This window comes from Urocitellus parryii, chromosome 7 (genome assembly GCF_045843805.1).
Source record: "Urocitellus parryii isolate mUroPar1 chromosome 7, mUroPar1.hap1, whole genome shotgun sequence".
Lineage (NCBI taxonomy): Eukaryota > Metazoa > Chordata > Mammalia > Rodentia > Sciuridae > Urocitellus > Urocitellus parryii.
In genome coordinates, this window is record NC_135537.1 from 140863666 (window position 1) to 140891627 (window position 27962).

The window sequence follows — 27962 nt, forward strand, 5'->3', positions numbered from 1 at the left end:
GGGGCCTGCGGCACAGCGTGGCTCCTGATTGCTGGAGCGCAGCTGCCAATCTCGCAGAATCGCTCGGTTAACCAGTGCGCTGGCGAGACGCGCTCAGATATACTGAGCGAGCTCTGAGAAGCAGCCTCAGATCCTGACGGTGCAGCAGCCCGCAGCCTCAGCCAGGGAGTCCCAGCCGCTTTCAATGGAGGAGAAGCCCGGCCAGCCACAGCCTCAGCACCATCACAGTCACCACCATCCGCACCATCATCCTCAGCAGCAGCAGCAGCAGCAGCCGCACCACCACCACCATTATTATTTCTACAACCACAGCCACAACCATCACCACCACCACCATCACCAGCAGCCTCACCAATACCTGCAGCATGGAGCCGAGGGCAGCCCCAAGGCCCAGCCAAAGCCTCTGAAACATGAGCAGAAACACACCCTCCAGCAGCACCAGGAAACGCCGAAGAAGAAAACAGGTCTGGGAGGGAGGACGGGTGGGGGAAGGGGGTTGGGGGTGGGGGACGGGGGGTTGGGGGTGGGGCTAGATCTGAAAAGCGCGGACGGGGTCGGGGTGTGTGTGTGTTTCCTCGGGGTCTGGGGATGCCCCGTTTCATTCTCCCGAAGCTCGGGCAGGGCGGAGGGGCTTGCAGCACCTTCTCATTCTCTTAGGCATGGGAGAGGCCCAACCAGGCCAGCGTGACCTTCCCGGCCCCCGCCCCGGCTGAAGGGAGACCCGCAGGGTCGGCCTTGATGATCCAGCCTTATTCCTTTCCCGTTCACCTTTCTGTGGCCCTGAGTTACCTTAATTTGGGAGTCCTGAAATGGGGTGAACCTACCCCCCTAAAAATCCCCTGGAGGTGTAACTCAGGAAGGCCTAGCGAATCCCGACCCGGGTAGTGTCGCGAGGCCCTGTTGCTGGCGGCGAGGAGTGGGTAGGTGGACTGAGTTAAGGAAGCGTCCTCACCCGCCACCCCAAGCCCACCTGTGGCCTTGGGGTTCCCCCCGTCGTGGGGGGTGACTGGGACCCCTGGTCTCTGGGGTCACTTCCACTCCTAAATGCCCTTTTTGGGTGCCGGACCCCGCAGTCCGGCCCCGCGGCTCCTCCCGAGGCCGGCGCCCCGGGCCCGCTCCCCCCAGAGCCGGCGCGGCTGGAATGTTCTCTCCTCCTCGCGGGGCCGCTTCCTGTCCGCCATGTTGGAAGCCGATTCCTGTCACCGACTCCGGCCCACTGAGGAGCGGAGGGGAAAGGGTGTAGAGGGGCACGCGGCGTGGCGGAGCCAGCGACCCGGGAACCCCACGGGCCATCGCCTATCCCCCAGCATTTCGGGGGCACCGTCGCCCCCGGTCCCTAGGCCGCCCCTCCCCCCGGCGCCGGCCGGGTTGTGTAACCCGGTGGCGGCCGCGCGGCCCCGGGCGGGTCCCTGGGGTGAGGGGCGGGGGCGGTTGGGGTGGGGGAGGGAAGCGGCCACGAGGGGAGCGGCCTGTGCCGAGCCCCGCGCGCCTGCGGCCGCGTTTCCCGCTCCCGGGTTCGGCGGGAGGCGCGGGCGGTCGGGGCGGGGAGCCGGACTAGGAGCGTAGTGAGGGGAAGGAGGCCCCGGGCGGCGGCCGCGGAGATCCTTTGGGCAGGAGGGCCGGGGGATTCATTTTGGGTTGAGGCGGTGCCTCTGGCCGGGTGGGGTACCCAGCGGGAACCAAGCTCCCCGGTCACGAGTTTCTCTGCCACAGGAACCTCGTCTCCTGCCAGGTTCGCTCACGACTCCGCCTCTGAGGCTTTCACTTGGGCCTTTTCTTTCGAGCGGCTCATTTTCTACCAAAAGGGGGGTTAAAACCCCCAAACCGTATTCCATCCGTCTCCCCACCCAATATTTAACCTTCTGGGCTGGGGCAGTGTCTTTAAGGGGAGGGATTAAACAAATGTTTGATTGGATACGGAAGACGGGCAGTTTTTTTGACCCCTTTCTTGTCCTTAAGGGTGAACTGAAGTGGCTCCTCCATGAGGTTGGATCCACTACCATTTTGCCTCAGATGAGTCTTTTTCCATGATAACATGAAAGATGTTTTTCGCATTTTAGAACCGATATTGATTCCCAATTGATTTTTGAGGGAAAAAGTCATTTGGTGAGATGAAATAAGCTTTAAAGTTTATAATCAAGCACAATTTTTTTAATATGGGTTCTTCATAAATTGAGATATGAAGGCTAGAGAGCGCATGTTAAATCCAGCATGTCAAATTTAATACCAGCAATTATTGAGAGCTGGAGAAAAACTAACAAGCTTTTCTGTTGCAGATGTGCTGTAACTTGAAGATTGAAATTGGCATATCAGATTTTCCATTTTTAGGGGGTGGTGAACCTAAGGTGTTTAGTAGAGGACACACAGATCTATAAGAGTTTAAGAATTTGGAGCAGTTTAAATTGTTAGGAACTATATAATACTGGTTCTTTTTAACATTAGATTTTTCAAAAGATGAAAAGTATTACCTCATTACCTGATTGCTTGGAATATGTAAGGCAGTATTACTATTTGGGTTTTAAATTGTGTTTTACCAGTCAGGTTATTAACGCAGAGCTCCTCTCTATCAGTAGAAGCAGCCCCTGATCTGTTCAAGGTGGCATTCTTCAATGTCTTATCCTGGAATAAAGAATAAGAAGGGAAACAGCTTAGCAATTTTGAGAGAATGTGAACAATTTGGGGTGAGCATTAATGTGCTGCCTAGTCACACAGTACTGTTGATTCAGAGTGTGCAATGCTAATAACTAAGAAAACATTGGGTTATTTTTCAAACGTTATCTGTAATTTCTTGAGGTGGGATTTTATGACCCATTACCCGCAAACCTATAAAAAGGAATCATTTTTCTTTATCCAGAAGAGGGCGCAAGAGAAGACCAAACGTGTTGAGTAATTTCAGTTTCTAATCCAAACACTAGATGTATCAGAATTTAGTTTTGCTGAGTCTATTTGAAGTAGGGGTCACATGGCATCCCTAAACCAGGAGTCTTTTAATTTCTTTCAGTAATTTAATGTTTACATTTTTCTTAAAGACCTAAGCTTTAAAAATAAAATGCCTCTCTGGCATACTTTTATACAATACCCACAAAGTTGCCATGGGAACATTTTTTATGTAGTTAAGTAAATGAGTTTTTTGTCTTTCTTTTGGATCTTAAAACTTCTGGGTGGGGGCTGGGAATGTAGCTCTTTAGTACAGCTCTTGACTGGTACATATGGGGCCCTGGGTTGTATCCCAAGCACAGAAAAAGTAAAGAAGTTTGGGGTTCAGTACAGTGACTAAGCTATTTTTTATTGGCGATTTCTGGTATTTTTCTGATATTTAAGTCCATAGATAGTAAACTTAGTTCACTAGAATCTTTGCTTTCATTCAGTGCAGTTTGGACATTGGATTTTATTTTAATTTTTTATTTTTGTATTTAAGACTGCTTATCATAAATTGGAATTTGAAAAGTTATCACTAATGGGCCATTTGTTTAACCTGTTTGCATAGTTAGTGATGTGGGTCATTCTTGTCTTTGGTCCAGAGTTATACAGGAGTATAGTTCTATCTGTTAAAAACATCCTTTTAGAACTTTGTGATTTCCTAAAGAAAACCTTTTAGAAAACATCCTAAAATACAATGATCTCTTCCTTTTTGTTATATAGTTTAGAAGTTTTCCACCAAATTTTTTTGATTGGCTGTAGGATAGCCGAATAATGGAAATGTAATACTGCAGAAGTTAAGAACTTTTATGAAATGTATTCTCATGGTACAAATTTTATACCACTATTTTTAAAATGATGATAACCTTGAATTATTTTCTGGCAGTTTATATAATAGAAGACAATGTTTATTCATTTTCAATATTTCCATCTTTTTCTCTGAAGTTTTAGTGAACTCTTTGTGAATCTTTCCCAACTGTTCTATATCATGTTTTAAACATAATGGTTCTCAGGCTCAAAAAGATTTTAATTTCCCCTTATTATTTATCTTAAAGCTGAGGGCCTCAAAGAGTTTTTGATGTGGTTTATATTGATCAGTATTTACCATGTAGGAAATTAAAACAAATTTTGAAAGAGAAAAATATTATACAAACTCGCATGCTTTTCAGCTTTCATAGGTAGGCCAGGGGTTTTAACACCATGAATGAAAGTAATTAAAAACAAATAATTTTTATTCATATTGGATCTCCACCCTGAAAAACTTCCATAAATGGATGTGTGTGTATTCTCCTGCATATCTGTTTCTAATGGCTTACTTGACCCCAGGATATGTTTTGTAAACTTTTCAAAGGAAGGTAGATAACTAATATCACTATTAGTATACTGGTAAGAGAGTAGAAAAAGTTGTTAACCCAATTGAATCACCTATAATCATAGAGTTAACTTTTGGGTGGTTGAAGGCTTTCGTTATATCTAATATCTAATTAACATAACACTTGAAAATTAGATTTCTTTGGTTGAAGTTTTGTTAGTAAATATTTCATTTCTTGAGTAGGCAGTGTTGCATAGTGGTAGGAAACTGTGGGTTCCAGACTGGAGTTCAGATTTCCAGTTCTGCCACTTTGTGACCTGGGTAAGTTACTTCATCTCTGTGAGAATTTGTTTGTCCAAATGAAAAATAAAGAAAACATGGGTTAGAAGAGTTAGAAACATTGGTATACAGGTGTGTTTTTTTTTTAATGTATCGTATGATCTAATGTCAAAATGAATTTGACTATTAGAAAAAGTTTGTAAGTGTTACAGCTTCTCTGATAGATGCAATGGATACTACTTGGTGACCACTGACCACTCAGGATTTCATAGAAATTAAATCTTGTTTCCTATTCCCCCACCCCTTTGTTTTGCTGTGTTCAGGGGCTCAAGTATGGAACTCGTAGCCCTAATTTCCTTTTAATGTTGTTAAATCAATAAAACTTGGTTTTTGCCCAGAGGGTAGATCTACTCTTAATTGTAAGGAAAATTTACAGTGGTTTGTGAGGATGATGGGCAAGTTAATTCTTAGATTGAGGGGTGTTGTGGCATACTTAAGAGGTAGTCGTGTTCTCTCAGATACTGTGGATTTTGGTTTGAAGCATGGCTTAGTTCTGCCTCTGCTTAACAGTAGATTGCATTTTTTAATTTGTAAAGTGGAACTTACAAGTGTCTTTTTGGGGAGATATGAAGTAATAACAAACTTACAACTAAGCATAGTATCTAGTGCACAGTAAATAGCCCTTATGTGTTAGATGCCACTTAATTTAAATGTTGTGATTTTTTTAAGTCTTTTTTTTTTTCTCTCCCTTAGGCTATGGTGAAATAAATGGTAATGCTGGAGAAAGAGAAATATCTTTAAAGAGCCTGGGTTCTGATGAAGCTACCAACCCTATTTCCAGGGTCCTCAATGGCAACCAGCAAGTTGTAGACACTAGCCTGAAGCAGACTGTAAAGGCCAGCACCTTTGGGAAAGCAGGAATTAAAACCAAGAATTTCATTCAGAAAAACAGTATGGACAAAAAGAATGGGAAGTCTTACGAAAATAAATCTGGAGAAAACCAGTCTGTAGATAAGACCGATACTGTAGCAATTCCAAATGGTGTCGTAACAAATAATTCAGGCTACATTACTAATGGTTATATGGGCAAAGGAGCAGATAATGATGGTAGTGGATCTGAGAGTGGATATACCACTCCTAAAAAAAGGAAAGCGAGGCGCAATAGTGCCAAGGGTTGTGAAAACCTTAATTTAGTGCAGGACAAAATAATGCAACAAGAGACTAGCGTCCCAACTTTAAAACAGGGACTTGAAACTTTCAAGCCTGACTATAGTGAACAAAAGGGAAATCGAGTAGATGGTTCAAAGCCCATTTGGAAATATGAGACTGGGCCTGGAGGAGCAACTCGAGGAAAACCTGCCATGGGTGATATACTTCGTAAAAGTTCAGATATTAAACCTGGTGTGAGCAGCAAAAAGTTTGATGATCGGCCCAAAGGAAAGCATGCCTCAGCTGTTGCCTCCAAAGAGGACTCATGGACCCTATTTAAACCACCCCCAGTTTTTCCAGTGGACAATAGCAGTGCTAAAATAGTTCCTAAAATAAGTTATGCAAGCAAAGTTAAGGAAAACCTCAACAAAACTATACAGAATTCTTCTGTTTCACCATCTTCATCTTCATCTTCATCGTCATCTGCTGGGGAAACTCAGACCCAGTCTTCAAGTCGGTTATCCCAGGTCCCTATGTCAGCACTGAAATCTGTTACTTCTGCCAACTTTTCCAATGGGCCTGTTTTAGCAGGGACTGATGGAAGTGTGTATCCTTCAGGGGGCCAGCCACTGCTAACTACTGCTGCTAATACTCTAACACCCGTCTCTTCTGGAACTGATTCAGTACTCCAAGACATGAGTTTAACTTCAGCAGCTGTTGAACAAATTAAGTCTAGCCTTTTTATCTATCCTTCAAATATGCAAACTGTGCTGTTGAGCACAGCACAAGTGGATCTGCCCTCTCAGACAGATCAGCAAAACCTGGGGGATATCTTCCAGAATCAGTGGGGTTTATCATTTATAAATGAGCCCAGTGCTGGCCCTGAGACTGTTATTGGGAAGTCATCAGATCATAAAGTGATGGAGGTGACATTTCAAGGAGAATATCCTGCCACTTTGGTTTCACAGGGTGCTGAAATAATCCCCTCAGGAACGGAGCATCCTGTGTTTCCCAAGGCTTATGAGCTGGAAAAACGGACTAGTCCTCAAGTTCTGGGTAGCATTCTAAAACCTGGGACTGTTAGTGAGAGTGGAGCCTTATCCTTGGAACCCAGTCATATAGGTGACCTGCAGAAAGCAGACACCAGTAGTCAAGGTGCTTTAGTGTTTCTCTCAAAGGACTACGAGATAGAAAATCAAAATCCTCTGGCCTCTCCTACGAACACTTTGTTAGGCTCCGCCAAAGAACAGAGATACCAGAGAGGCCTAGAAAGGAATGATAGCTGGGGTTCTTTTGACCTGAGGGCTGCTATTGTATATCACACTAAAGGTAATTCATTTGTTTCTTATACAGAGATTCTTATTGGCCAATTTAGCATATTGTTTGTGGTAAATTTTGAATATTCTGTGATTCTTTAAGACACTGGAGAGCTTAGTTGAGAATGACAGTGGAGAAGCAACTAGCAAAGACAAGAATGTCTTAATTCAGGATCTTTGGAAATAGTATGGTTAAAGTTTCGAAAAAATGTTCAGTTTTTCAACTTAAGATATTTTTGTATAAATAGGTATAATTGACCCTGTCTAGTTCAGAGACTACAGAGGTGTATGTATATTGGTGGTGAGGGGGGCAGATTACCTCAAGGAATGGATTACCTTATGTTTTCATAAGGGTCTTAAAAAATTATTTCCTTTGCACAGATATCTCCTTTTTTTTCTTTTTACTAGCTATATATTACAGTAGAGTGTGCTTTGCAGATACTCCCTTCTTTGCTTTTGTATCATATGCTGCTTTATTAGTGAAGCATTTAGTAGTACTAATTTGCTTAAAATGAATAAGAACAGTGTTTTTTCAAGGAGTCCAAAGAAGATGGAATGTCAGACTATTTTTTCTTATAACAAGGAATAATGGGTGCTGAATGATAACTGAAAGAATTTAGACAAGTTACTATGTCGAGCATATTTGTTTATGAGCATTGTAGAGACCAAGTGCTTGGGAATCTGTACTTTTCATAGCTCCAAAGCCTGTTAAAAGGGAACCAGTTGTGGATGCAGTGGTTTGCATCTGCAGTGCCAGCTACTTGAGAGGCCGAGACAAGAGGATTGCTTGAGCCCAGGAGTTGGAGGCCAGTCTAGGCAACATATTAAGACCCTGTCTCTAATATTTTAATAAAACCCAGATATTTTTCAAATTCCATGCTAATACTTTCTTATAATATGACTTTAATTTTGTTGTTTCCAGGATTAAACCCAGAGGCGCTTAACCACAGGGCAACATCCCCCCTCTCTCTTTTTTATTTTTTTCTTTGAGAGGGTCTAAGTTGCTGAGGCTGGCTTTGAACCTGTGATCCTCCTGCCTCAGCCTCCTGAGGATTACAGGTGTGGGCACCCAACACTGATTTTGATCTTAAAAATTGGCTGAATGGGCTGGCGTTGTGGCTTAGTGGTAGAACACTTGCCTAGCGTGTATGAGGCACTGGGTTCAATTCCCATATAAATAAAGTCTTGACAACTAAAAAAAAAAAAATGGTTGAATTATATAACTACTTTAAAGTAATGAGATAATGGTGATATATAAAATAATGGATTTTAGTCTTACCCCTTCTGCTTCATTTCTCCCCCTCCCCTAATAAAGTCACACCCCATTTGCGTGTGCATACCTAATATGAACTGCACATTCCCATCTTTAACATGGGCTTATTCAAACAGTGACTTGGAACTCCCAAGAAAAGGGGGTAGCCTATCAGATTGTAGGGATGAGGTAATTGCCAGTTCTTTCAGGGAGCCTGAAAGAAATCATTGCCTCAGAGAAGAATAACAAAGTTGTTTATATGACCTTTTAACCGAATTACCTAGTCTGCATATCTTATTTTCAGATTGGAGGACAATAAAATGAATGGAAGTCCTCTTCATATTTTTTTTCCTTTAAGAAATGGGAATAAGGATTGATTGATGGAAGTCTTAGGGTAGGAATCCTAACAGATAGTTTACCTGTCTTCACTTGCTCCTCTCTTTGTAAGTAAATATGAGTTACCAGAAGCTGGATGTTTTTGGGAAAGTAGGGTACCTCCAAAAAGTATGTTGACATGTTCCTTTAAGTCGTAGGTTAGTTGGTGGTCTTATGGGTGATTTTTTTTTTTTTTCTTTAAGAGATGGGGTCTTAATATTTGTCCAGGCTAGACCTTGCATTTTTTTTAATGTAAAATTGCAGGCCTTTCTAAATTGAAGTATTGACTTGCTTATTTCTGTATGCATTTTCTTTCTTTTTTAAAAAATATATTTTTAATTTTACTTGGACACAATATATTTTATGTGATGCTGAGGATTGAACCCAGTGCCTCACACGTTCGAGGCAGACACTCTACCACTGAGCTATAGCCCCAGCCCATGCATTTTCTTTATACATGGACTAATTACAATATGATATCAATGGTTTAGATAAACTAAATGCCTCATAAGGGTAGTTTTGTTTTGTTGATGTTATTGAGAATATTTGTTCTAGTGAAGTACATCAACTTGAGTTTTGGACATTTTTTTAATGAAAACTTAAAAGTTTTTGAAGAGGTAATAATCAGTTGGGCTTATTGGCATATTAAGAGCACCTGTATTATTCTGTAGTATAGTCCTAACTTCAGAAATAAGCCATTCATTAAGATAGGAAGGTGTGTCACTTAATTTTGTGGTATTGGGCCTCATACTTGTTAGGCAAGCATTCTGGTAGGCAGTTAGGTCACCAGCTCCCCCCCCTTTTTTTTTTAATTTTGGGACAGAGTCTTGTTGAGTTGTCATAATTTTAGGATCCCTCTTCCCCAGTCTCCCTGGTAGCTGGAGTTATAGGAATGTGCCAGTGTGTCTTGGCAGGGATGGTACATTTTTTCGGTTTAGCATTAGTTTCTAGCAGCCTTACAAGTACTGTGGGTTTTTAAAAATGTAATTCAGAACAATTAACAGCTATGAAGGGAAGATAAAATAAAGCATAAAAATTGATTTATGGGAATTACAGTTTTGGGGATTTTTCTTAGCATTTGATATATATTATGCTGTAAAATTTGCTGGCCTTGCCTAGTTGGGACTAAAGGTTCACATCCTGCACCTGGCCTTGAAGCATTGTTATTGGGGAGGGGGAGCACTGGGATTGTACCCAGGGATCCCGCTTGATCACTGAGCCACATCCCCAGCCCTTTTTATTTTATGATAGGGCCTCACCAGATTGCTAAGGCTGGCTTTGAACTTGTTCTTCTCTTGGCCTCGGCCTCCTGAACTACTGGGATTATAGGTGTGTACTACAATGCCAGGCAACAATCGCATTAGACACTAAACAACTATTATTTTCTCCTCAGAAACCTTGGCAACCACCATTTCTTTATCCATTCATTTGTGTTGGGACACCTAGGTTGTTTGCATATTTTAGCAATTACAAATAATACTGCTACAAAGACAAATGTAGAAATATTTATTAGACCCTGCTTTCAGTTCTTTGATGGTATGTACCCAGAAATGGGATTACTAGATCATATGATAGAATTCTGAGTTTCTGAGGAATCACCATACTGTTTGGCATTGTACGAGTAGTGGTGCACAAGGGTTCCAATTACTCCACATCCTTGCCAACACAGATTTTGTTTACTTGATGGTAACCGTCCCATTGGTTGTAAGAGGTGGTATTTTGTAGTTTGGTTCTTTTAAACCAGGGGCACTTACCCACTGAGCCACATCCCCAGCCTTTTTTTTTTTTTTTTTTTTTTTTAAGAGACAGGGTCTCTCTAGTTGCTTAAGGCCTTCATAAATTGCTGAGGCTGGCTTTGAACTCACAGTCCTCCTGCTTCATCCCCCCAAGCCACTGGAATTACAGGAATGCACCACTGCACCATGCTGGTATTTTGTAGTATTGATTTGCATTTCCCAGTGATTAGTAATGTTTAGCATCTTTTTATGTACTTACTAGCCATTTGTATATCTTTGGGAAAATGTCTAAGTGCTTTGCAGTTTTAGACCTGGTTTGCTTTTTTTTTTTTTTTTTTTTTTTTTGAGATTTAGGGGTTCTCTGGTTATTCTGTTTTCAGATATGTGATGGGCAAATATTTTCTCCCAGTCTGTGGACTTTTTTTTTTTATGTACAGTGTTTACAAATTTTCTTTTTGTTTTTTTGTATCAGGAATTGAACCCGGGGGCACTTAACCATTAAGCCACATCCCTAGCCCTTTTTAATATTCAGGTCTCACTAAGTTGCTAAGGCTGGCTTTGAACTCGCCATCCTGCCTCAGCCTCTAGATCTCCTGGGATTATAGGCATGTACCACTGTATCTGGCTAGTAATAGCTCTTAATGCATATACCCAAGATGTGTAACTTTTAACCTCCTTTGAAGTAGCTTACTCAGAATTCTTAGTTTAATGAAACTCTGATTTGTCTTCAAAGGCTTCTAACTCTATTTTTTTTTTTTTTAAATGGCCTGGCCATTTAAAGCCTCAATAAGAGATTGATAAGAGTGTCTATTTGGTTGACTTTTTGGTCTTGACTTTTTTGGTGCTGGGATCAAACCTAGGGCATTGTTATTTTTCTTACCTGGCTAATAGTTAATTGAAGAATATAGAGCACTTGAAATGCTGACATTTTAATGAAGCTAATAAGATATGGGGGCTGGAGATATAGCTCAGTTGGTACAGAATGTTTGCTTTAGATGTACAAGGCCGCCCTGGGTTTAATCCCCAGCACCGCCTTAAAAAAAAAAAAAGATATGGTAAATTTGACTTGACACACAGAGAGCCTAGAGAGATGATCAAGATTTATATTTGAGGAAGCTGGGGTTGTAGCTCAGTGGTAGAGTGCTTACTTAGCACATGTGAGGCCCTGGGTTCAATCCTTAGCACCACATAAAAATAAATAATAAAGGCATTGTGTCCATCTATAACTAAATCTTAAAAAAAAATTTTTTTTTAATGTACTTGATTTGGTTGAGAACATGAAAGCTATTCTTGACTGTAAAATTAGTTAATGATCAAAAATAAAAAAATTTTTAATGTGAAATACAGTAAAAATACAAGGTTAAGGTGATTGTCCTAAAAATAGGGTGTATGAACCCTAAATCAACTACTTTGGAGGAATAGTAACTCTACTTAAGTTCTGATGCTCTTTTTCTTTAATCTTTGGGAGGTGTCTTTTCTATAGATGGAGAAACTACTGGTATAAAATATTCCTTAAGTAACTGTAGACTGTTGCATAAAATTTTTAAAAATTTCTCTACTATCTCCACAGATGGTAGGTTATTGGTATAGATAGTTTGGTTCACTAGATTTGAGGTAGTTTCTAAAGTAAAAAATGAGCTCTCTAGGTGGTTCTGATTGCCAGTTGCAATTGGGAATGATAGGTATAAGAGTTTTACTCAGTGTAAGTAATCTTTTCTCAGATACTTTGTAGTTTTTTTGTTCTTTGTTTTTTAACTAAGGAGTTGAACAATATTTTCTGTATTTTTTCCTTTCCTTTTTGAAGTACCTATGTAGGCACAGTACTTTGCTTACTTATGGAAAAATTATTTCAACAGGGTGAATCTTTTCCTTTACAGAATTTGATCAGGTAGAGGATAAAACAATACACAGTGTATAATGCAATATTTTAAATGTCATAGTGAAGGAAGAGAATTTCTAATGGAGTGAAAGTAGGAAAAGAACAGAGTCTTTTGTTTTTAAGGAGCATTTAAAATAAGTTTTGATGGATGGGGAAGATATTTAATTTAAGAAAACAGAATAGTGGACTGGGGGTGGCAGTTATAGAGTCTCAGTTTAAATTTCTAGTACAGAGGGAGGGAAGGAAGGAAAGAAAGAAAGATAGATGGATGAGGAGAGCATAGTTGGCAGAAGATTCCCAACTGGACAATGTTGTTTCCCCCAAGTTTCCTTTTCATTTTGCCCCTCCTCTTTGTGTGTGTGTGTGGGGCGGGTAGCAGGTGGGGCCCTCCCCATGCTAGGCAAGTACTCTGCCACTGAGCTACAGCCCTAAACCTGCTTCCCCATTTTTCTGGTGACCATGTAAAGTGGAAGATCAGTTAGATTCTTGGATATTCCAAGTAGAGAAATAACAAAGGTCTTCTCCTTTGAACTTATAACAAACATTTACTCATAAAAAATTTTTAGATTGGGAAAGGGCACAAGAGAACTGAAGTATTTCTACAGGATTTGGGAAATGGAATATGAAGAGATAAATTGTAGATAATTGTTGTATAAAACTGACAAAGGAATTATATGCAATTGCAGGGGTCCACTTACATATAGCAGATTGTATTTTGGAGATTTGTAACAATTTGAAGAAACTCAAACCACACAGCTGAGAAATTTTTTAAAAAGTGTCATGAATGTCATAATCTGTTTTTTCATTTACTAATATAAAATTTAAACATCTGTTATAAAAAGTTAATGTTTGGGGGCTTGGGTTGTGGCTCAGCAGTAGAGAGCTTGCCTGGTAGTAATGAGGCTCTGGGTTTAATCCCTGGCACCACATAAAAACAAATGAAATAAAGGTATTGTGTCCATCTAAAACTAAAAATATTGGGAAAAAAATTAATGTTTGGAGCTGGGGCTCAGCAGTGGAGCACTTGCTCAGCATGTGTGAGGTGCTGGGTTTGATCCTTAGCACCATAAAAAATAAATAAGTAAAATATTGTGTTCAGCTACAACTGAAAAAATACTTTTAAAAAAGTTAATGTCATCAGCATGGATACATGCACCGACATGGCACCATTTGCAAAGGAAATGTAAAGATACAATATTTAATCATAAATATGAAAATCACGTGCATACTATAGTACTGTAATTTTAAGTTTTTGCTCTGGTTGAATTTCCTAGATTGGGAAAGGGTCCTTGTTTTTCTCTCATAGGACATAATAATCCCTAAGATGGTTTAAGAACCTTAGTGACTTGCCAGTTTTGTATCTATATTGCTTGGTTGATTTCTTATTATGTCTGCTTTATTAATACAATAATAATGAGTTTATTTTGGTATTAATCCAAAAGATCACTTATAAGAATTTTAAAGAAGCTGAAATTTAAGCCCCAGTTTTTACTAGTTTAAGTAAGGAGGAAATAAAAAATCACCCATGCTATTAAAGTAGAATTGTCAAGTACTGTTGTCAAGTACTGATCTTCCTGCCTCATCTTTCCAAGTTTTATTCCAAGCAGGTTGAATTTGATATTTCACCCTTACAGTATGAACCAGATTAGAATAAGTATTGTAGAAAAGAGAAAAGTAACAAAACCAAATTGTTAAGTTTCTATTATGGATTTAGAGGTGGTCCAGACTATCGTGCTTATTCTGATTGGTTGGTGCTTCAAATTGGGGATGAAGGATTTATTGTTTACTGAAAAGGTGGTGACTTCTAACTGCCATAAATCAAAGTTATCTGAAAATATGTACCTCTTTCTAGTTACAGTCAAATTGAAAAAATAATGAATAGGTGAGATTTCTGAAAGGACCCCCTCCCACACACACACACTCAAGTCCTGGGGATCAAACCTGTGGCCTTGCATTTACCAAGCAAGTGCTCACTGAGCCACATCCCCACCCCCTGAAAGATTTCTTTGTAAATGAATAGGCAGATGTACAGTTGACTAGTTGAGAAAGGAAATCAGAATAGGAAAACATAGTATTGGGATGGTTTGTATCATCAAAAGATAGGTAAATCTAGGTTAGGAAAAAGAATTGAAATTGAAGATCTTACCATGATTGCTGAATCTTAAGGAATTTGGTATAAAATGGTTTCTAAGTGATTGAGAAGTGTGATTAACTGTAGATTGGCTTAGGGCTCACAATTATGGGAGTTGGCCTTATGTTTTATTTATTTATTTAGTTAGTTAGTTAGCTAGGTGCCAGGGATTGAACTTGGGCACATACCAGCCCTGTTTTGTATTTATTTAGAGACAGGGTCTTACGGAGTTGCTTAGCCTCTGGCTTTTGCTGAGGCTGTCTTTGAATTCCTGATCTTCCTGCCTCATCTTCTTGAGCCTCTAGGATTACAGGCATGCAACATTGTATCTGGCTTGACTTTTTATTTTGAGAGTTCTATTATGTATTGATCAACATCAATTTAGATGTTAATTTTTAACATTTTGTTAACCAGAGAATAGGATCATTGTTCAATTTTAAAGACAAAATAAGTTTCAAGTTGACTTTGATTCATAACTTCATCCTTTTTCTTTGAGAAATTTTAGAATTGAATACTAAATCGGTTTTGATCATATGAAATTGCTGTTTTGGGAGGTCAAAAGTTGAATGTCAGTGGTATCAAGGGGATCTTACTTAGTTACTACTTTATGTTGTATTATTTCCTGGCTTATTTGAATGTTTCATTCAAATCAGTATTTATAGTACCAAGCACTATGGGAAGAATTTGCAGTACTCCTGCCTCAACCTTCTGAGTCACTAGGATTACAGGTGTGTGACACCATGTCTGGTTAGATTTAAGTAAAAGTTGCTCTTTTCTAAATTGTTTTATGTGGTGTTGAGGATTGAACCCAGTGCCTCAACACAAGCTGGGCAAGCGCTCTACCACTGAGCTACAACCCCAGCCCTCAGATTTGTGTTTTGGTTTTGGGGTGCTGGGGATTAGAACCCAGGGCCTTGTGTATGCAAGGCAAACACAACCTTCAGAATTCTTTTTAAAGGAAGAGTGGTAAACATTGAAAGTGAAGCTGGACTGACTATGATGGCAAAGAGGCAAGTTAAAAGGTAATTGTAGGGCTGGGGATATAGCTCAGTTGGTAGAGTGCCTGCTTTATAGAAAATAGAAATGTAGGTATGTAAATTGTAGTTATCACTATACTTGAGCCAGGGCCGTGGCATTGGGCTGAATAAAAGGGAATAGATGGCTAGAAAGTTGCAAGTGTCTTAATACTGGTTAAGAATCATCATAGTTGAATACTCCTTCCCTAAATTATCTACTTTGAATTTCTTTGCTCTCTATCATTCTGTTCCTTAAATTTTGACATTACTTGAGTTCCTTTTTCATACTACACAAAGTTATGATAATCTCATCCAATTCTCTTGTATGTTAAACTTTAGATATGGTTTTGATCTTGGCTCATTGCAGGGAGAGAGTATATATACTATTTCCTTTCCCCATCCATATGCAGATGACAGTTACAATTTTAGGTCTATACATTTAATTTCATTTAAACCTGGAGAGGGGTTAGATTGTGACTTAGCTATAACTGGTGTCCAGATACATCCCTTCTCATGAGCTCCAGTTTATTTTTCTTTATATTGATTGCTAATAAATTAGATTACACTTAACACAGAATCCAAATAGAGTAAAATAATCTTCAGCTTTTCCAAATAACTGTTGTATGACCATAAGAGAAATATTTATTCTTAATTTTTATTATAGTTTGTTCCTTTTACTAAGTAGTTTTTTAATTTACCTTATGTCCTAGGTACAGTGTTTCCTTTCAAGGTCGATTCTTTGATTCTTATAGAATAATAGTCATCTACTGTCTTACTCATCAGGGCTTCAGGTATCTCTTGTGAAGCTTTCTTGTATGCCTGGTAGAATTTGTCCTGCATTTTCTCTGTTGCTATCATTTGGGTGTGTTCATGTTTTCTTAATGAAAATGCCAAATAAGCTCCTTGTGGATGTTTTGAATGAAATTGGAGCAAATGAGGATCTTGTCGTTAGTCACTGGGTATGGGTTGGCATATTGACCTTATGGGTTAAAATGACAAGTAGGTATAGTTTAGAGGTAGAACCAAATGTCTGGATGCTTATATTAAGCATCAGATTTAATCAACTTTGATAAATGCTGTGTCCAAAAGACTTCTTCAGAAGTGATTAGTTGCCATGAAGTATTTGGTTGTGTGGGTGGGTGGGTTTTTTTATTTTTTTTTAATAATGATGAGCTGTTGAAATACCATTTTATTTATAACATTGTTGTGCATGACTTTGCTGTTAGTGGAGATAGAATTGTTCTGCGAATTTCAGATAACAGTAATCAACTTTCTGTATTAAACATGGCAATTAAGAATTATAGGTTCATCTCTTAGAAGGGGGCAGTGCTGCAAGCCTTTAATTCCAGCACCTAGGGGAGTTAAGGTAGGAGGATTGCAAGTTCAAGGCCAGCCTCTGCAATTTAAGGGAGATCCTGTCTTTAAATAAAAAGGGGCTGTGGCTCAGCAGAAGCACACTTGCTTGGCATGTGTGAGGCACTCTGGGTTCGATTATCAGCACTACATATAAATAAATGAAATAAAGGTCTTATCAACAACTAAAAAAAAGGATTGGGGGTGTAGCCCAGTGATAGAGCACCTCTGGTTTCAAATCCCTAGTTCAAAAAAAAAAAAAGAATTACAGAAAGACATCAGTGCTTTGTAGAATCGTTATTTTCAGCCCTAGCCTAGCTGTAATCAGTCTAGGTTATATATATGTGTATTTTTTTTTTTTAAGGGAAAAAGCATTTGTTCCTTGAAAGTTGTCATAAAATAATCCTTTTTCTTTTTTTCCCCTGCAGAAATGGAATCTATTTGGAATTTGCAGAAGCAAGGTAAGAATGTTTAGATTACCTGAAATGTTAGTATTAATGAGCAGTTGTTACATATTCTTTTTGGCTGGGAATAACAGATGAAGTGACCTACCAAATACATTTTGTATTTTGTGCTATTTAATTATTGCAGTCACAAGGCACTAACTGCCATATAAGGATCAGGTACTATAAATATGCCATATAAGGATCAGGTAATACTATAAGTATGAAAATACTCCAGTTGCTGGACAAAGCAGTGAATTGTTTTTTTACTCTGATAGAAAGGAAGATCAGTGGGGTAAGGATATAGTGTTTTTAGCATGCAAGGGATCCTGGATTCAGTCTCTGGAACTCTCGTGGGCGGGCGCACACAATTATTTTCACCCTCCCATAACCAAGGTGTGACTAGCAGGAGGGAAGAAAAAAATCAACATGTGGATTATTTGGAATCTTCAAAAAGTTAAAATTGGTTATACTAATTATTGTTTGCCTTTTCCCTAAATATATTAAAATATCAAGGGTATAGAAACTAGAGAGTGGCAGGATTAGAATGTAGGTTCCCCTAATGTCCTAACACTACTCCAGCTTTTTTTTTTTTTTTTAACTGCAGCTTTGACCTCACCTTGTTTCTTAGGGTCAAGTCTTTTTCTTAAATATTTAGATTTGGGGGGGGGTACTTTCCTAATCAAACACACAACTTAAAAAACAGATTAGAAAATATACCCTTCAAGGGGGCTGGGGATGTGGCTCAAGCGATAGTGCGCTTGCCTGGCATGCGTGCGGCCCGGGTTCGATCCTCAGCACCACATACCAACAAAGATGTTGTGTCCGCCGAGAACTAAAAAATAAAAATATTAAAAATTCTCTTTAAAAAAAAAAAGAAAATATACCCTTCAAAAGTAGACCTACCTTGTACTGTAAAGTGACTACTATTAAAAATGAGCATTATTTTCATAATTGATTGCCAGAAGGTGGGCCTTGGAGTCCCAGAAAGGATATTACATAATTTCTGGACTAGATCTTTTTTTTTTTTTTTTGGTAGGTGGACACAATTCTTTATTTTCTTTATTTTTATATGGTGCTGAGGATCAAACCCAGTATCACATGTTCTAGGCAAGCGCTCTACCACTGAGCTACAATCCCAGCCTTAGATTGATTCTTAAGCTGATATGAGCTTAAGTTCTATGTTACTATTTTCAGGCCATTATTATTTTCCACTAGGTGACAAGTTTTATTAGTTTGTCTATTTTGCATTGTCCCTTCAGAAAATGGGAGCATTTAGCTAAGTAATAGAAATTTAATACTTTAGAATACCCCTGCAGGCTTTGCCCAGGCATATTCTGACAGTTTTATATTTTGAACCCAGAAGATCCCTAGGCTTTTAATTTTTTTTACTTTTCTTTTCATATGTGTGCATGCACTGGTGCTAGAGATTGAACAGAGGACCTTGCACACACACTACCACTGAGCTACAGCATCTGCTTTTGCTGAGAATGAAGGCTGGTGGTCCTGAGGAAAATAAAAAGGAATCAATGAGTCATGATTAGAACTAACATCAAAAACTTTACAGTGAAGTTTTTGGTTGCTAAGTTTTTAATTAAATTGGTCCTTGTTGGACAGTCTGTACCAGTTAAAATAAATTTTAACTTCAGTTGCTGAAAGGAACAAGAGGAAAGTGGTTTTTGTTGTTGTTTTTTGTATGAAGATTTGATGGTTTTAAGTTTTTGGTTTTGTTTTTTGCAAGGAAGGGACTCCACTTTTTTCAGATTTCCTTTTTTTGGTACTTGGGATTGAACTCGGGGTCACTCAAGGATTGAACCACATCCCCAACCCATTTTGTATTTTATTTAGAGACACTGAGTTGCTCGCTGATGCTGAGGATGGTTTTGAACTTGTGATCCTCCTGTTACAGGTGTGTGCTACCATGCCTGGCTAAGTTTACTTTTTGTGTTATTGTTGTTATACGTAGACATGGTTCTGAGGATTGAACCCAGTGCTTTACACTTACTAGGCAAGTTCTCTACCACTGAGTTGCAACCCCAATCCCTCAAATTTACTACTTTTGTAATCCAGAGAAACATATAAAGAAAACTTTTATTAAATGAACTTAGCCATTGCTAGTCTGTAGGAATTGAGGTTATCATAAGTTAGAGGACTCTGTTGCAGGAATCAGTTGGAGTGCCGGAATACTTACTTTTTTTGAGTTAAGAAACTGGATTGGATGTGTATTTATAAAGAGTAGCCTTTAAATTGTGTTTTTAATAAGAGGGGGCAACCTAAACTATGATTATTTAGGCTTTATTTTGGGATTCCATTTCTTATCTTTACATTTTTTTTAACCTTCCCTCTAGATCCCAAAAGGATAATCACTTACAATGAAGCCATGGATAGTCCAGATCAATGAAGGACCAGACTGCCTGTTTGTAACCTTTCTGCAGCATTAGAGCCACCGTTCATGGGGGACACAAGGCTTTTATGCTCCTAGATCTTCAACGCAGCAGAGGAACCATAAGTAGAATCACAGGATAATATATACAAATATATATATATACATTTATATATATATATATATATATAGTTATTTAAAAAAAGGCAACTGAAAGTAATTAGACTTCTTAAGGAATCAAATTTATTTCAAGAGACTACACATGGTTATTTAATCTCCGGTACTGAATAGTTTGTTGTTTTTTTTTTTTTTTTTTTTTCTCTTTTTTTTTCCTTTTCATTTGTAAGTTTTTGTTTAAGTGTGAATGCAAGTGATTAATGAATACAGACTTACAAGCGTGGTTCTAAAGTTCCTGCTGTCATCAACTTGGGCAACAAATGACCCACTGGAAAGGCAAATCCACTTAAAAGATCTCTGTATCTTGTTCTGTGACTAAAGTGATACACTAATCACGGGGAACCCAGAATGATTCAACATTTTCCCCTACTCCTCCCTTGATCTTTTGGTTTTACTTTGAGCCCTGCGAGAATGCTGGATAAATGCCTTGAAGTTTGCAGGGGTGTATTTTTTTTTTTTTTTTTTTTTTTTTTAGCAAATATGATTTGCATGTCTTGCCAGGAGTTTAAGCAGCCTCTGTGGGGTATTAGGGAAATCTTTTTGTTCTTTCCTTTTGTTTTTTTGTGGGGTGGGGATAGGGGAGGGCATTGAAGTTCTACAATTCTGGAGTAGTTGGTGGGTACATAGTTAACTTGTTTTGGTTATATGTTGAACTTTTAACAACTGAAGAATCCATGAGTGTCATTTAAAGAAAAGTTGCAGAACAAGCAATTGGCTTAGATATGGGGGGAATCCTTTGCCCATATTTTAATGTAATTGTATAACTGGGAGCAAAAATATATTCTGCTTTTCAACTGTAGGTGCTCCAGACTTGCTCTCTGTCACTAACACTAAATGTGCAGTTTTCCTTGTTTTTCATCAAACATCTAAGAGAAACTTGTACTTTTCTGTAAATTCTCTTGATTTCTCTGCAAAATCTAAAAGGGGAAGAAAAAAAGGCAATGAAAACTAAACTTTTCATGTTTTTAGCCAGTGAGGAGGTAATAAACCCTGCTTATAGAAGGTGTGCTTTCATGCAAATTATACTTCTGAGCTTATTAGCTTCTAATTATATCTTAGTAAATATATTTTATTACTAGAGCAAAATGGGTTTTTAAGGAAAATAATGTGAAATTCTGAAATTTTCTTTTGGGCAGAAAAGAGCATTAGCCCTGTCTTATCATCACATTGCCATCCTGTTGCACTGCAGCTTGTGTATAGCATGCTGAAATAAATTTTTTTTGTGTGTGTGTGTAGAAACTAAGGGTCCAATTTAAGATTGGGTGATGTTAGTGATATAATAACAAGTTCTCTGGCCTGACACAGCATAACATCACACACACATATACACACAGAGAGAAATTAGTATATCCATGTATGTCAAATACAGGTTAAAATAGCAGGGCATTTATATAGAGTTGTAGTCTTCTAATAAAATAAGCTGGATCCCCTAGGAATATCTGGGGAGAAAGGAACTGCTTTTTTTGCTCTACCCCTTTGCTTAAGAAATGTCCAGTTTTGAGCGACTGTAGTGTGGATGGTTTTCTTGTTTTGTTGATTATTTGAGGCTTTTAATAAGTAGTTCATGAAAGAAGCTGTTGGACTCAATGTAGAGTAGAGAAAATATCTTTTTAGTCTGGATTTCTGCCCTGCTTAGATTTTTTAAAAAGTTATAAGCATGGATTGCCAATTCCACTTGATGTAAACAAAACTTTTTATACATAATATATATATATACATATATATATATATATATATAATAACTTATTGTATCAGTCCAGGTTCAGAAACTTGTGGTAGGCCAGTTCCAGATAGTTTCATTTCACCTGTAAACTGTATCACTTTTACTGATATTGTAATTTTCAAATGTATAATATGTTTACAGATGTGCCCTGCATTTAGTCTGCCTTGTTCCTATTTTGATTTTTGTTGAGTCTCCTGCCTGCTTGCCAAAAGCTAGGATGCTTCAGGCCCATGTACAATTGAAAGCAGAGGCATCCTTGAGCTTTAAAGCATTGAACAAACTGGAAAATGCAACATACCACATACTGAAGTGAAAAAAATCTTGTGTTTTGTGTTTTTTTTTTTTAATAAAAATTTTCAAAAAGTTTAAAAAAAAAAAGATAAAAGGTTGATTAAAGAAAAAAAAAAGGCTCCAGTTTGTTTTACAGGTTTTAAAGTTCTGCTGTGTGTTCAATTGCCTTGTGTAACCACTTGTCTTAGGGCCAGATCCCCACCCTCACCCCACACCTCTTATTTTTAAATGTCCATTTTGCTTGCCTGGAATTTTAAAGCTTTTTTGTTTCACAACTCACAAACTTTCTTGGTTTGTGACATACAGAGTTGAATGAACATATATTTAAGAAAAAAAAACACCCCAACCCCCATCTGAATTGGGCTTTACCTTTACCTTGGAAGCAACAATTAAATACTTTTTAAAAAGTCTTTGCTTTCTTAATTCCCTCCTATATCCCTCAGGCCTCTGGGTTCAGAGAAGCTGAAGAGAATGTAACCCTTCTGTTTGTCCAAAGGTTTTTTTGAGTCTCAATTCTAAATGAAACAATGCAACATTTCACTTTTATTTCTGAACTGAAATTTATATGATTAGAGGTATATATTATAGTGGTTAGGAATTTCTTAATTTTCTGGGAACCCTAGTGCCCCATCATATTAACCGTCAGTATTTTTGGGCATTGGGTTAATGGACTTAATTGCCTAGGTACAAGCAGGACTTTGGGACAAATTCTCCTTTGTGCTGTTTGGTTACACTTAACTCTACTTGTTGCAATCTTTCTCCTTAGGTCCTCACACAATTCCTTACAGAGCACTTATTAAAAAAATCTGAAGAGTTGATCTGTTTTCTGATTATTTTTGTGTAAGCTTCTAAACAAACTTCAGCTGTGATTAATTTAGCACATTTAAATAACAATGTGTTTCTGTTCATTATAAAATTTTCCTTCGACTCAGAGTATTAGTACTGTAGCATAAACCAAATACAGTCTAGAGGGGATTTTTAACATCCCTCCATTAAAAAGACTGAAAAAGCTGTGTGTGTCTATGGGTGTGTGTGTGGGGTTGTGTGTATGCATGCATGTTTGTGTGTTGGGTGCTTGTATGTGAGGGAAGGATAAAAGATTAGTGAATGTGTATAAGACATTAGTATTCAGAATGAAACTTGTATTTATTTTGTGCCATTTGTTTTCATTACACAGAATAAAGTCAGGTGGTTTAAATCCTTAAAGGGGTAGTATTTGAAAAATGGCACTAAGAATGAAGTTATGACCTATTTTTTTAATAGCTATGAAGATACTAATTATGGGTGAAGATTTCTTTTTTTAAATTTGTCTTGATTGTAGGCTTTTGTGTCACATGCCACTCTTGTGTAGATGTCCCCACAAAAGACAGGGTGTATTCATCTTTCTCTTTATTCACCCCCACTTTGCTGGACTGAAGTTAATTGCATAGCCTTTCCTCTAACCTCCTTAGTAATGAACCATTAACATAAAATATATTTACACCATCTTCCTCCCCTGCTTTTTAGGAGGAGATAGCCAATAACTAGGGATTTGTTAATGGCAGCTTGTTTTATTTATTTTTTTCCTTGAAATAAATGGCTAGTTTGTCTCCATTTTAGAATTTTGCTGTCCTTAATCATTTGCATACTTAGTCACCACTCAGAATCTGCAAAAACTTAAAAAGAAAAAGTGCTGCATTTGTTTTTTTAAGAACAGTTCTTAGGCAAAATGACAAACCTCAGCTATCAAGAGTTGTCCACAATACAAAATGTATTTCTTCATAAAATATGACATAGCAGCAGTAGTTTCATATTTGGCTGTTAAGTTTGTTGCTAACTCATATTAGAGGCATCTAATGGGTTTTTTTCTGTAATTGCCAATAAGTTTTTTTTTTTTTAAAAAGCCACTTAGTGTGAAATTGTCATGGAACAAATGGCCACAGGCAAGGAAATTATAATAGGGCTTTGCTTAATTTTAAATTCCACCAAATAAAGAGGGGAGTCATTTTTTTGTAAGGCTTTCTTAGGAGAAATAAATTAATTAAAAGTGCAATTTCCAAGGGATATGGGCATAGGAGTGCCTCTGGGCCATGTCCTCAAATAACACATGATCCCTCATGTGCTAACTGCAGAATTGATATTTGTAGTAGGACAAATGTATACAAGCATGACAATTTTTATGGTAAGACCTGTTGATGCTGCACCAGCAGGTGGATTCTAATAAGATGGTGTTTTCTGATAGCCCTACTTCTAGATTTTAAGGAAAAGGAAAGGGCAGAGGACAAGGCTAGACTTTGCTGCTCTCAATTTGCCAGAGGCATGGTAGTTCTTAAAGTCAATATTGCTTTTATTAATTGACTGGGCACCAGGATTCTTTTATGGTGAAAAAAGATGGGCTTCTGCTATGAGTGTCTTTAAAGGTTTCTTTTTAAACATCAGTCTATTCAGATGTGAGAACCAGAACCACCGGGAGCTGGTTTAAAGAATGATGAAACATCGACTCTGCTCACTGCTTTACTGAGTTCTAAGTTCCACACCGTTTTGCTGCTCAAGAAAGATCTTAAAGTAGTTAAAGGATCCCAGCAATGTTATGAATGTTTTTTTAAGTTGTCTCCATAATAATAAACACCCAGTGAAGCAAGAATGGTATATTGCTTTTATATTACTGGGAATGTCAAATATGGGCTAGAAACTATGGAACACCCATCCTCACGTGATAGTTGCTGATTCAAACTTCCCTCTTTATACATAAAGTTTTGTGTTCAGGGTTCTGAAGCCATTTTCTGATAGTGCAGTATCCCTTTTCTACAGCCTTATTAAAAACACTTACAAATGTTTATTTTCCAGTCCAGTTTTAACTTTCACTGTATATCTTAAGTTGTAGTCTATATAGACCAACAAATTAACTTGAGGTAAATTACATAGCTTTCTATATACCCTTTTTTTCCTCAGGTGCTAACTAATAAAGGCTCCAAAAATGGATACTGCTTTAGTAACATCTGCTTTATTAAAATGCATTATTTCTTTTACTAGATCTAGTGTAAAGATTTGGTGTTAACAAAAAAGTTTTAATATGTAAATATGGATGATTGCCTTTAGTTTGCCCTTGTTTGTCTAATGTCTCTTCTCATTTAAAGAGGTGAATCCTTTTATGATCTTGAGTACATTTCGATAGGTGTTTTTTTTTTAATGAAAATACAACTGTTTTCTGTCTTAGATTAATCCTGCTGCTGCTATGAAAAATTGAAAATTAAGAATGTGATGCACTTTTTACATTACTATATACCATACATATACCATAGGTTGCTTTGGTACCTTTTCTGTAGCACAGCCACTAACAAAAGTGAGTGAATTTTACAGTTATCTTTGGGAGGGAATCTGTACAAGTAGCTAATCCATAGTTGGTATTGGCCTATGAATGACAATAACTTAGGAAAGTAAAAGATTTGCTTAATATTACACTTTTTGGCCTTAAAATGTCTTCTACTACTGAAAAATATTTTAAATCTTAGTTTTGTTTCTATTATTCCCTTTGCCTCAAAAAGAGGAAGAATGACTTAAAGGAAGTTGCTATTCTTTTAGAAAACAATTATCTGCTATCTGAACTGGGGAACTTACTTTTTGCTTATATACAAAAGAGAATGCTGTTCTAAACCAGTCAGTTTTAGTTAAATCAGTCAAAATTCCCAACTCTTCTGTTTTTCTAGTATATTTTTACTTAGCAAAGGTAAACTTTAAATATAGTAGGAATGCTACTTGAAAAAAGGAAAAGAATTTCTCAAGCACATCCCCAAACTTGAAGGAGATGGAACCCAAAACAATGCAGGGGAAACACCAAACGAGGTGGAGGAATATGAGAATGATGTGTGGTCCAAAGCTATCTGGTTATATTTTGATGTTGCCAATATTGCAGAGCCAAAATTTTAATTTGCTTATTTAATATATTTGTTGGCCAGAGATCTATTTTTATATCAATGTGCCTTGCATGTATATTAAAAAATTTTTGGAAAGACCATGTAGTAATGCCTGAGATAGTTGATGGTTCTTAACCACCTCACTAATTTTTATGCAGTATGAAATGCTCATTCTATTGCCCAACTGGTGCTCTCTGTTAAAAGTTATAGATCTTGTCAAACTGGAACTATTTTATAAACTGGGGAAGTGATTTTCTTTCTTTTTTTTTTTTTTTTAATTTTAAGTCTGTTAGTGGCTATTCTGTAGCGGGAAATAGTAAAAGGATTCTTCACTTCCTTTCCTGCCCCTTTAGCACCTTCTTTAAGTAATGTGATGACACCATTTCTTGTGTGCTTTGAAAAAAGTTTGAGCTTGCTGTCTCCTCTAGTGTTATAAAAAGTGTTGTTAAGCATTGTTTGCAAAGTATAGGGAGATAATGGAGTCCAGGTTAATTGGGAATTCTGTGTGAGCTTTAATCCAAGTTATTGGCTCTTTCCAACTTAAATTTTTTTTTTATTGTTAAAGCACCTTGCTTAGAAAATTTTAAATATTTATGTCTGCAACAATTGTCTCAAAATGATAAACTGTGCAATTCTTGTCATTAAAAACAAAAAGATCTGAACTGAACTCTCCCTAATGTGACTTGTTAGTTTCTCTGTATTTCCTGCCAGTGTAAATGTGAAAAGCTTTGCTTGCATTACGTTTTAGAAATGCATTTTGCACACTTGAATTTTGCTGAAGCTCCGTGAAAAGGTTAGATCTAAGTAGATGAATAAAGCTATGCACATGTTTTGAAAGTTTAATTTGTGTGTCATTACCAAAAGTGACCTGTCCTTATTATGTTGCTGTTCTTAGTTTTACCACCTTTGGAAACATGGCTCAAAGTTACTACACTTCTGAGCTAGCTTATGAGTGGGACTAGAAGAGAGGAAAATTAATTGGCACCTGTATTAATAAAGTTAAGTTTAAACAAGAGCTTGACTTGTATTATTAAAGGGCTTTTCTTGAAACAGGGCAGTTTTATCCCCTTATAAATTATTGGATGCTCTTTCTCAGTGAATATTGGTTTGTTTCATGGAAAAGAAATGGGAAGTAATTCAAACTGAAATGAAGTAAGAACCTTTGCCACATGGAGCTCTGACAATTTATGGTTTAAAGCTGGCTTAAAGGTAGGATAGCCTAAATAGCTTTATTGCTTTAGCATAAATTTGGTTTACCAAATGATTGGTTTGAAATTAGTTTCACTCAGTTACTTAAAGCACAGATTGTTTTAAAGGTAATGTGTATCTTTATAAAAAATATTCACGCTGATTAAAAAAAGTTTAGAAGTCAGGCACATTTGATTCAGTCGCTGCAGTTTGCATGTACTAAATAGCTTTACTTCACATGTATGTGTATAAATAAGGTTGTATAGATGTACTGGCCAGGTCTTGTCAAATCATCTTTTAAAATTGTCTTTAATTTCTTCAGGACCTTTGTAGGAAAGGTTAATAAATTTAAATAGAAGGTGTTACTAATGGTATTTTCCTTATGCTCCTAGACAAAGAAATATTTCCATTTTATAGCTTTTCCCGTGTATAGAAGAGGGTTAATTCTGTATCCTCAAGTATGTATGTTGAGTTTGAAAACACAAACCTTCTTGTATCTTCATTGATAGTAGCAGTTAATTAACTACTAACTACTAGTCAAAACTTGAAAGGTGGCCCATAATGCATGGCCTCAAAGGCAAAAAATGCAGGAGGTGTAGCAGGCATCCTTGTAAATGGCTTTGGCTACTCTTCAGCATTTGTCAGTCCACTTGTATTCAGTCTTAGAACATTGGAGGAGCAAAGTAATTTCTGTCTTGTGTGCATAGGTATTTAGGAGCTGAATTCTTGATTTGGGGGAGAAGATAATTAGTAGATTACAGTTGTTAGAAGACATCCCCCCCCCTTTCAAAAACATTTTTCAATGTTTTGCCCAGAAAAAAAGATACTTTCTAGATTTAAGAACAGTGACCAGAAATTTACCCTTTGCTGAATGCTTTAGGAATTTGCTATAGCAGTTTCTGATGTCATGGATTCTGAGGAAGTGTCAGTAACATGATAATCTTCCTTTATTGATGTCTTACTTAATGTTCAGTGTTTTAAAAATATACATTACAAACACTTTACAACCATACTCAGATTTACTTATTTTATCAGAAAAAAAAAACCTTGAGATTTGTAGAATCAAATTAAGAGATAATAAGTGTACATTGTGAATAAAAAAAATTTTAAAGTTTCTGGGGTGTTTGTGTTATCTTTTGTGTGCTCT

At 37.6% G+C, this 27962-nt stretch overlaps 1 protein-coding gene across 1 annotated transcript; it reads left to right on the forward strand.

Annotated features, from left to right (window-relative positions):
* The first annotated feature begins 119 nt into the window (after positions 1–119).
* Nufip2 (nuclear FMR1 interacting protein 2) lies at positions 120–27903 on the forward strand. Its single transcript, XM_077800979.1, has 4 exons — positions 120–464; positions 5264–6988; positions 17146–17178; positions 19509–27903. The coding sequence occupies exons 1-4, from the start codon at positions 185–187 to the stop codon at positions 19559–19561; spliced, it is 2091 nt and encodes a 696-aa protein (XP_077657105.1). The 5' UTR covers positions 120–184; the 3' UTR covers positions 19562–27903.
* The last annotated feature ends 59 nt before the right edge of the window (positions 27904–27962 follow it).

Coding starts and splice junctions, on each gene's coding strand:
- Nufip2 (XM_077800979.1), top strand. CDS start 185: ATGGAGGAGAAGCCCGGCCAGCCACAGCCTCAGCACCATCACAGTCAC. Junction 6,989..17,145: donor TATTGTATATCACACTAAAG/GTAATTCATTTG, acceptor TTTCCCCTGCAG/AAATGGAATCTATTTGGAAT. Junction 17,179..19,508: donor TTGGAATTTGCAGAAGCAAG/GTAAGAATGTTT, acceptor CCTTCCCTCTAG/ATCCCAAAAGGATAATCACT.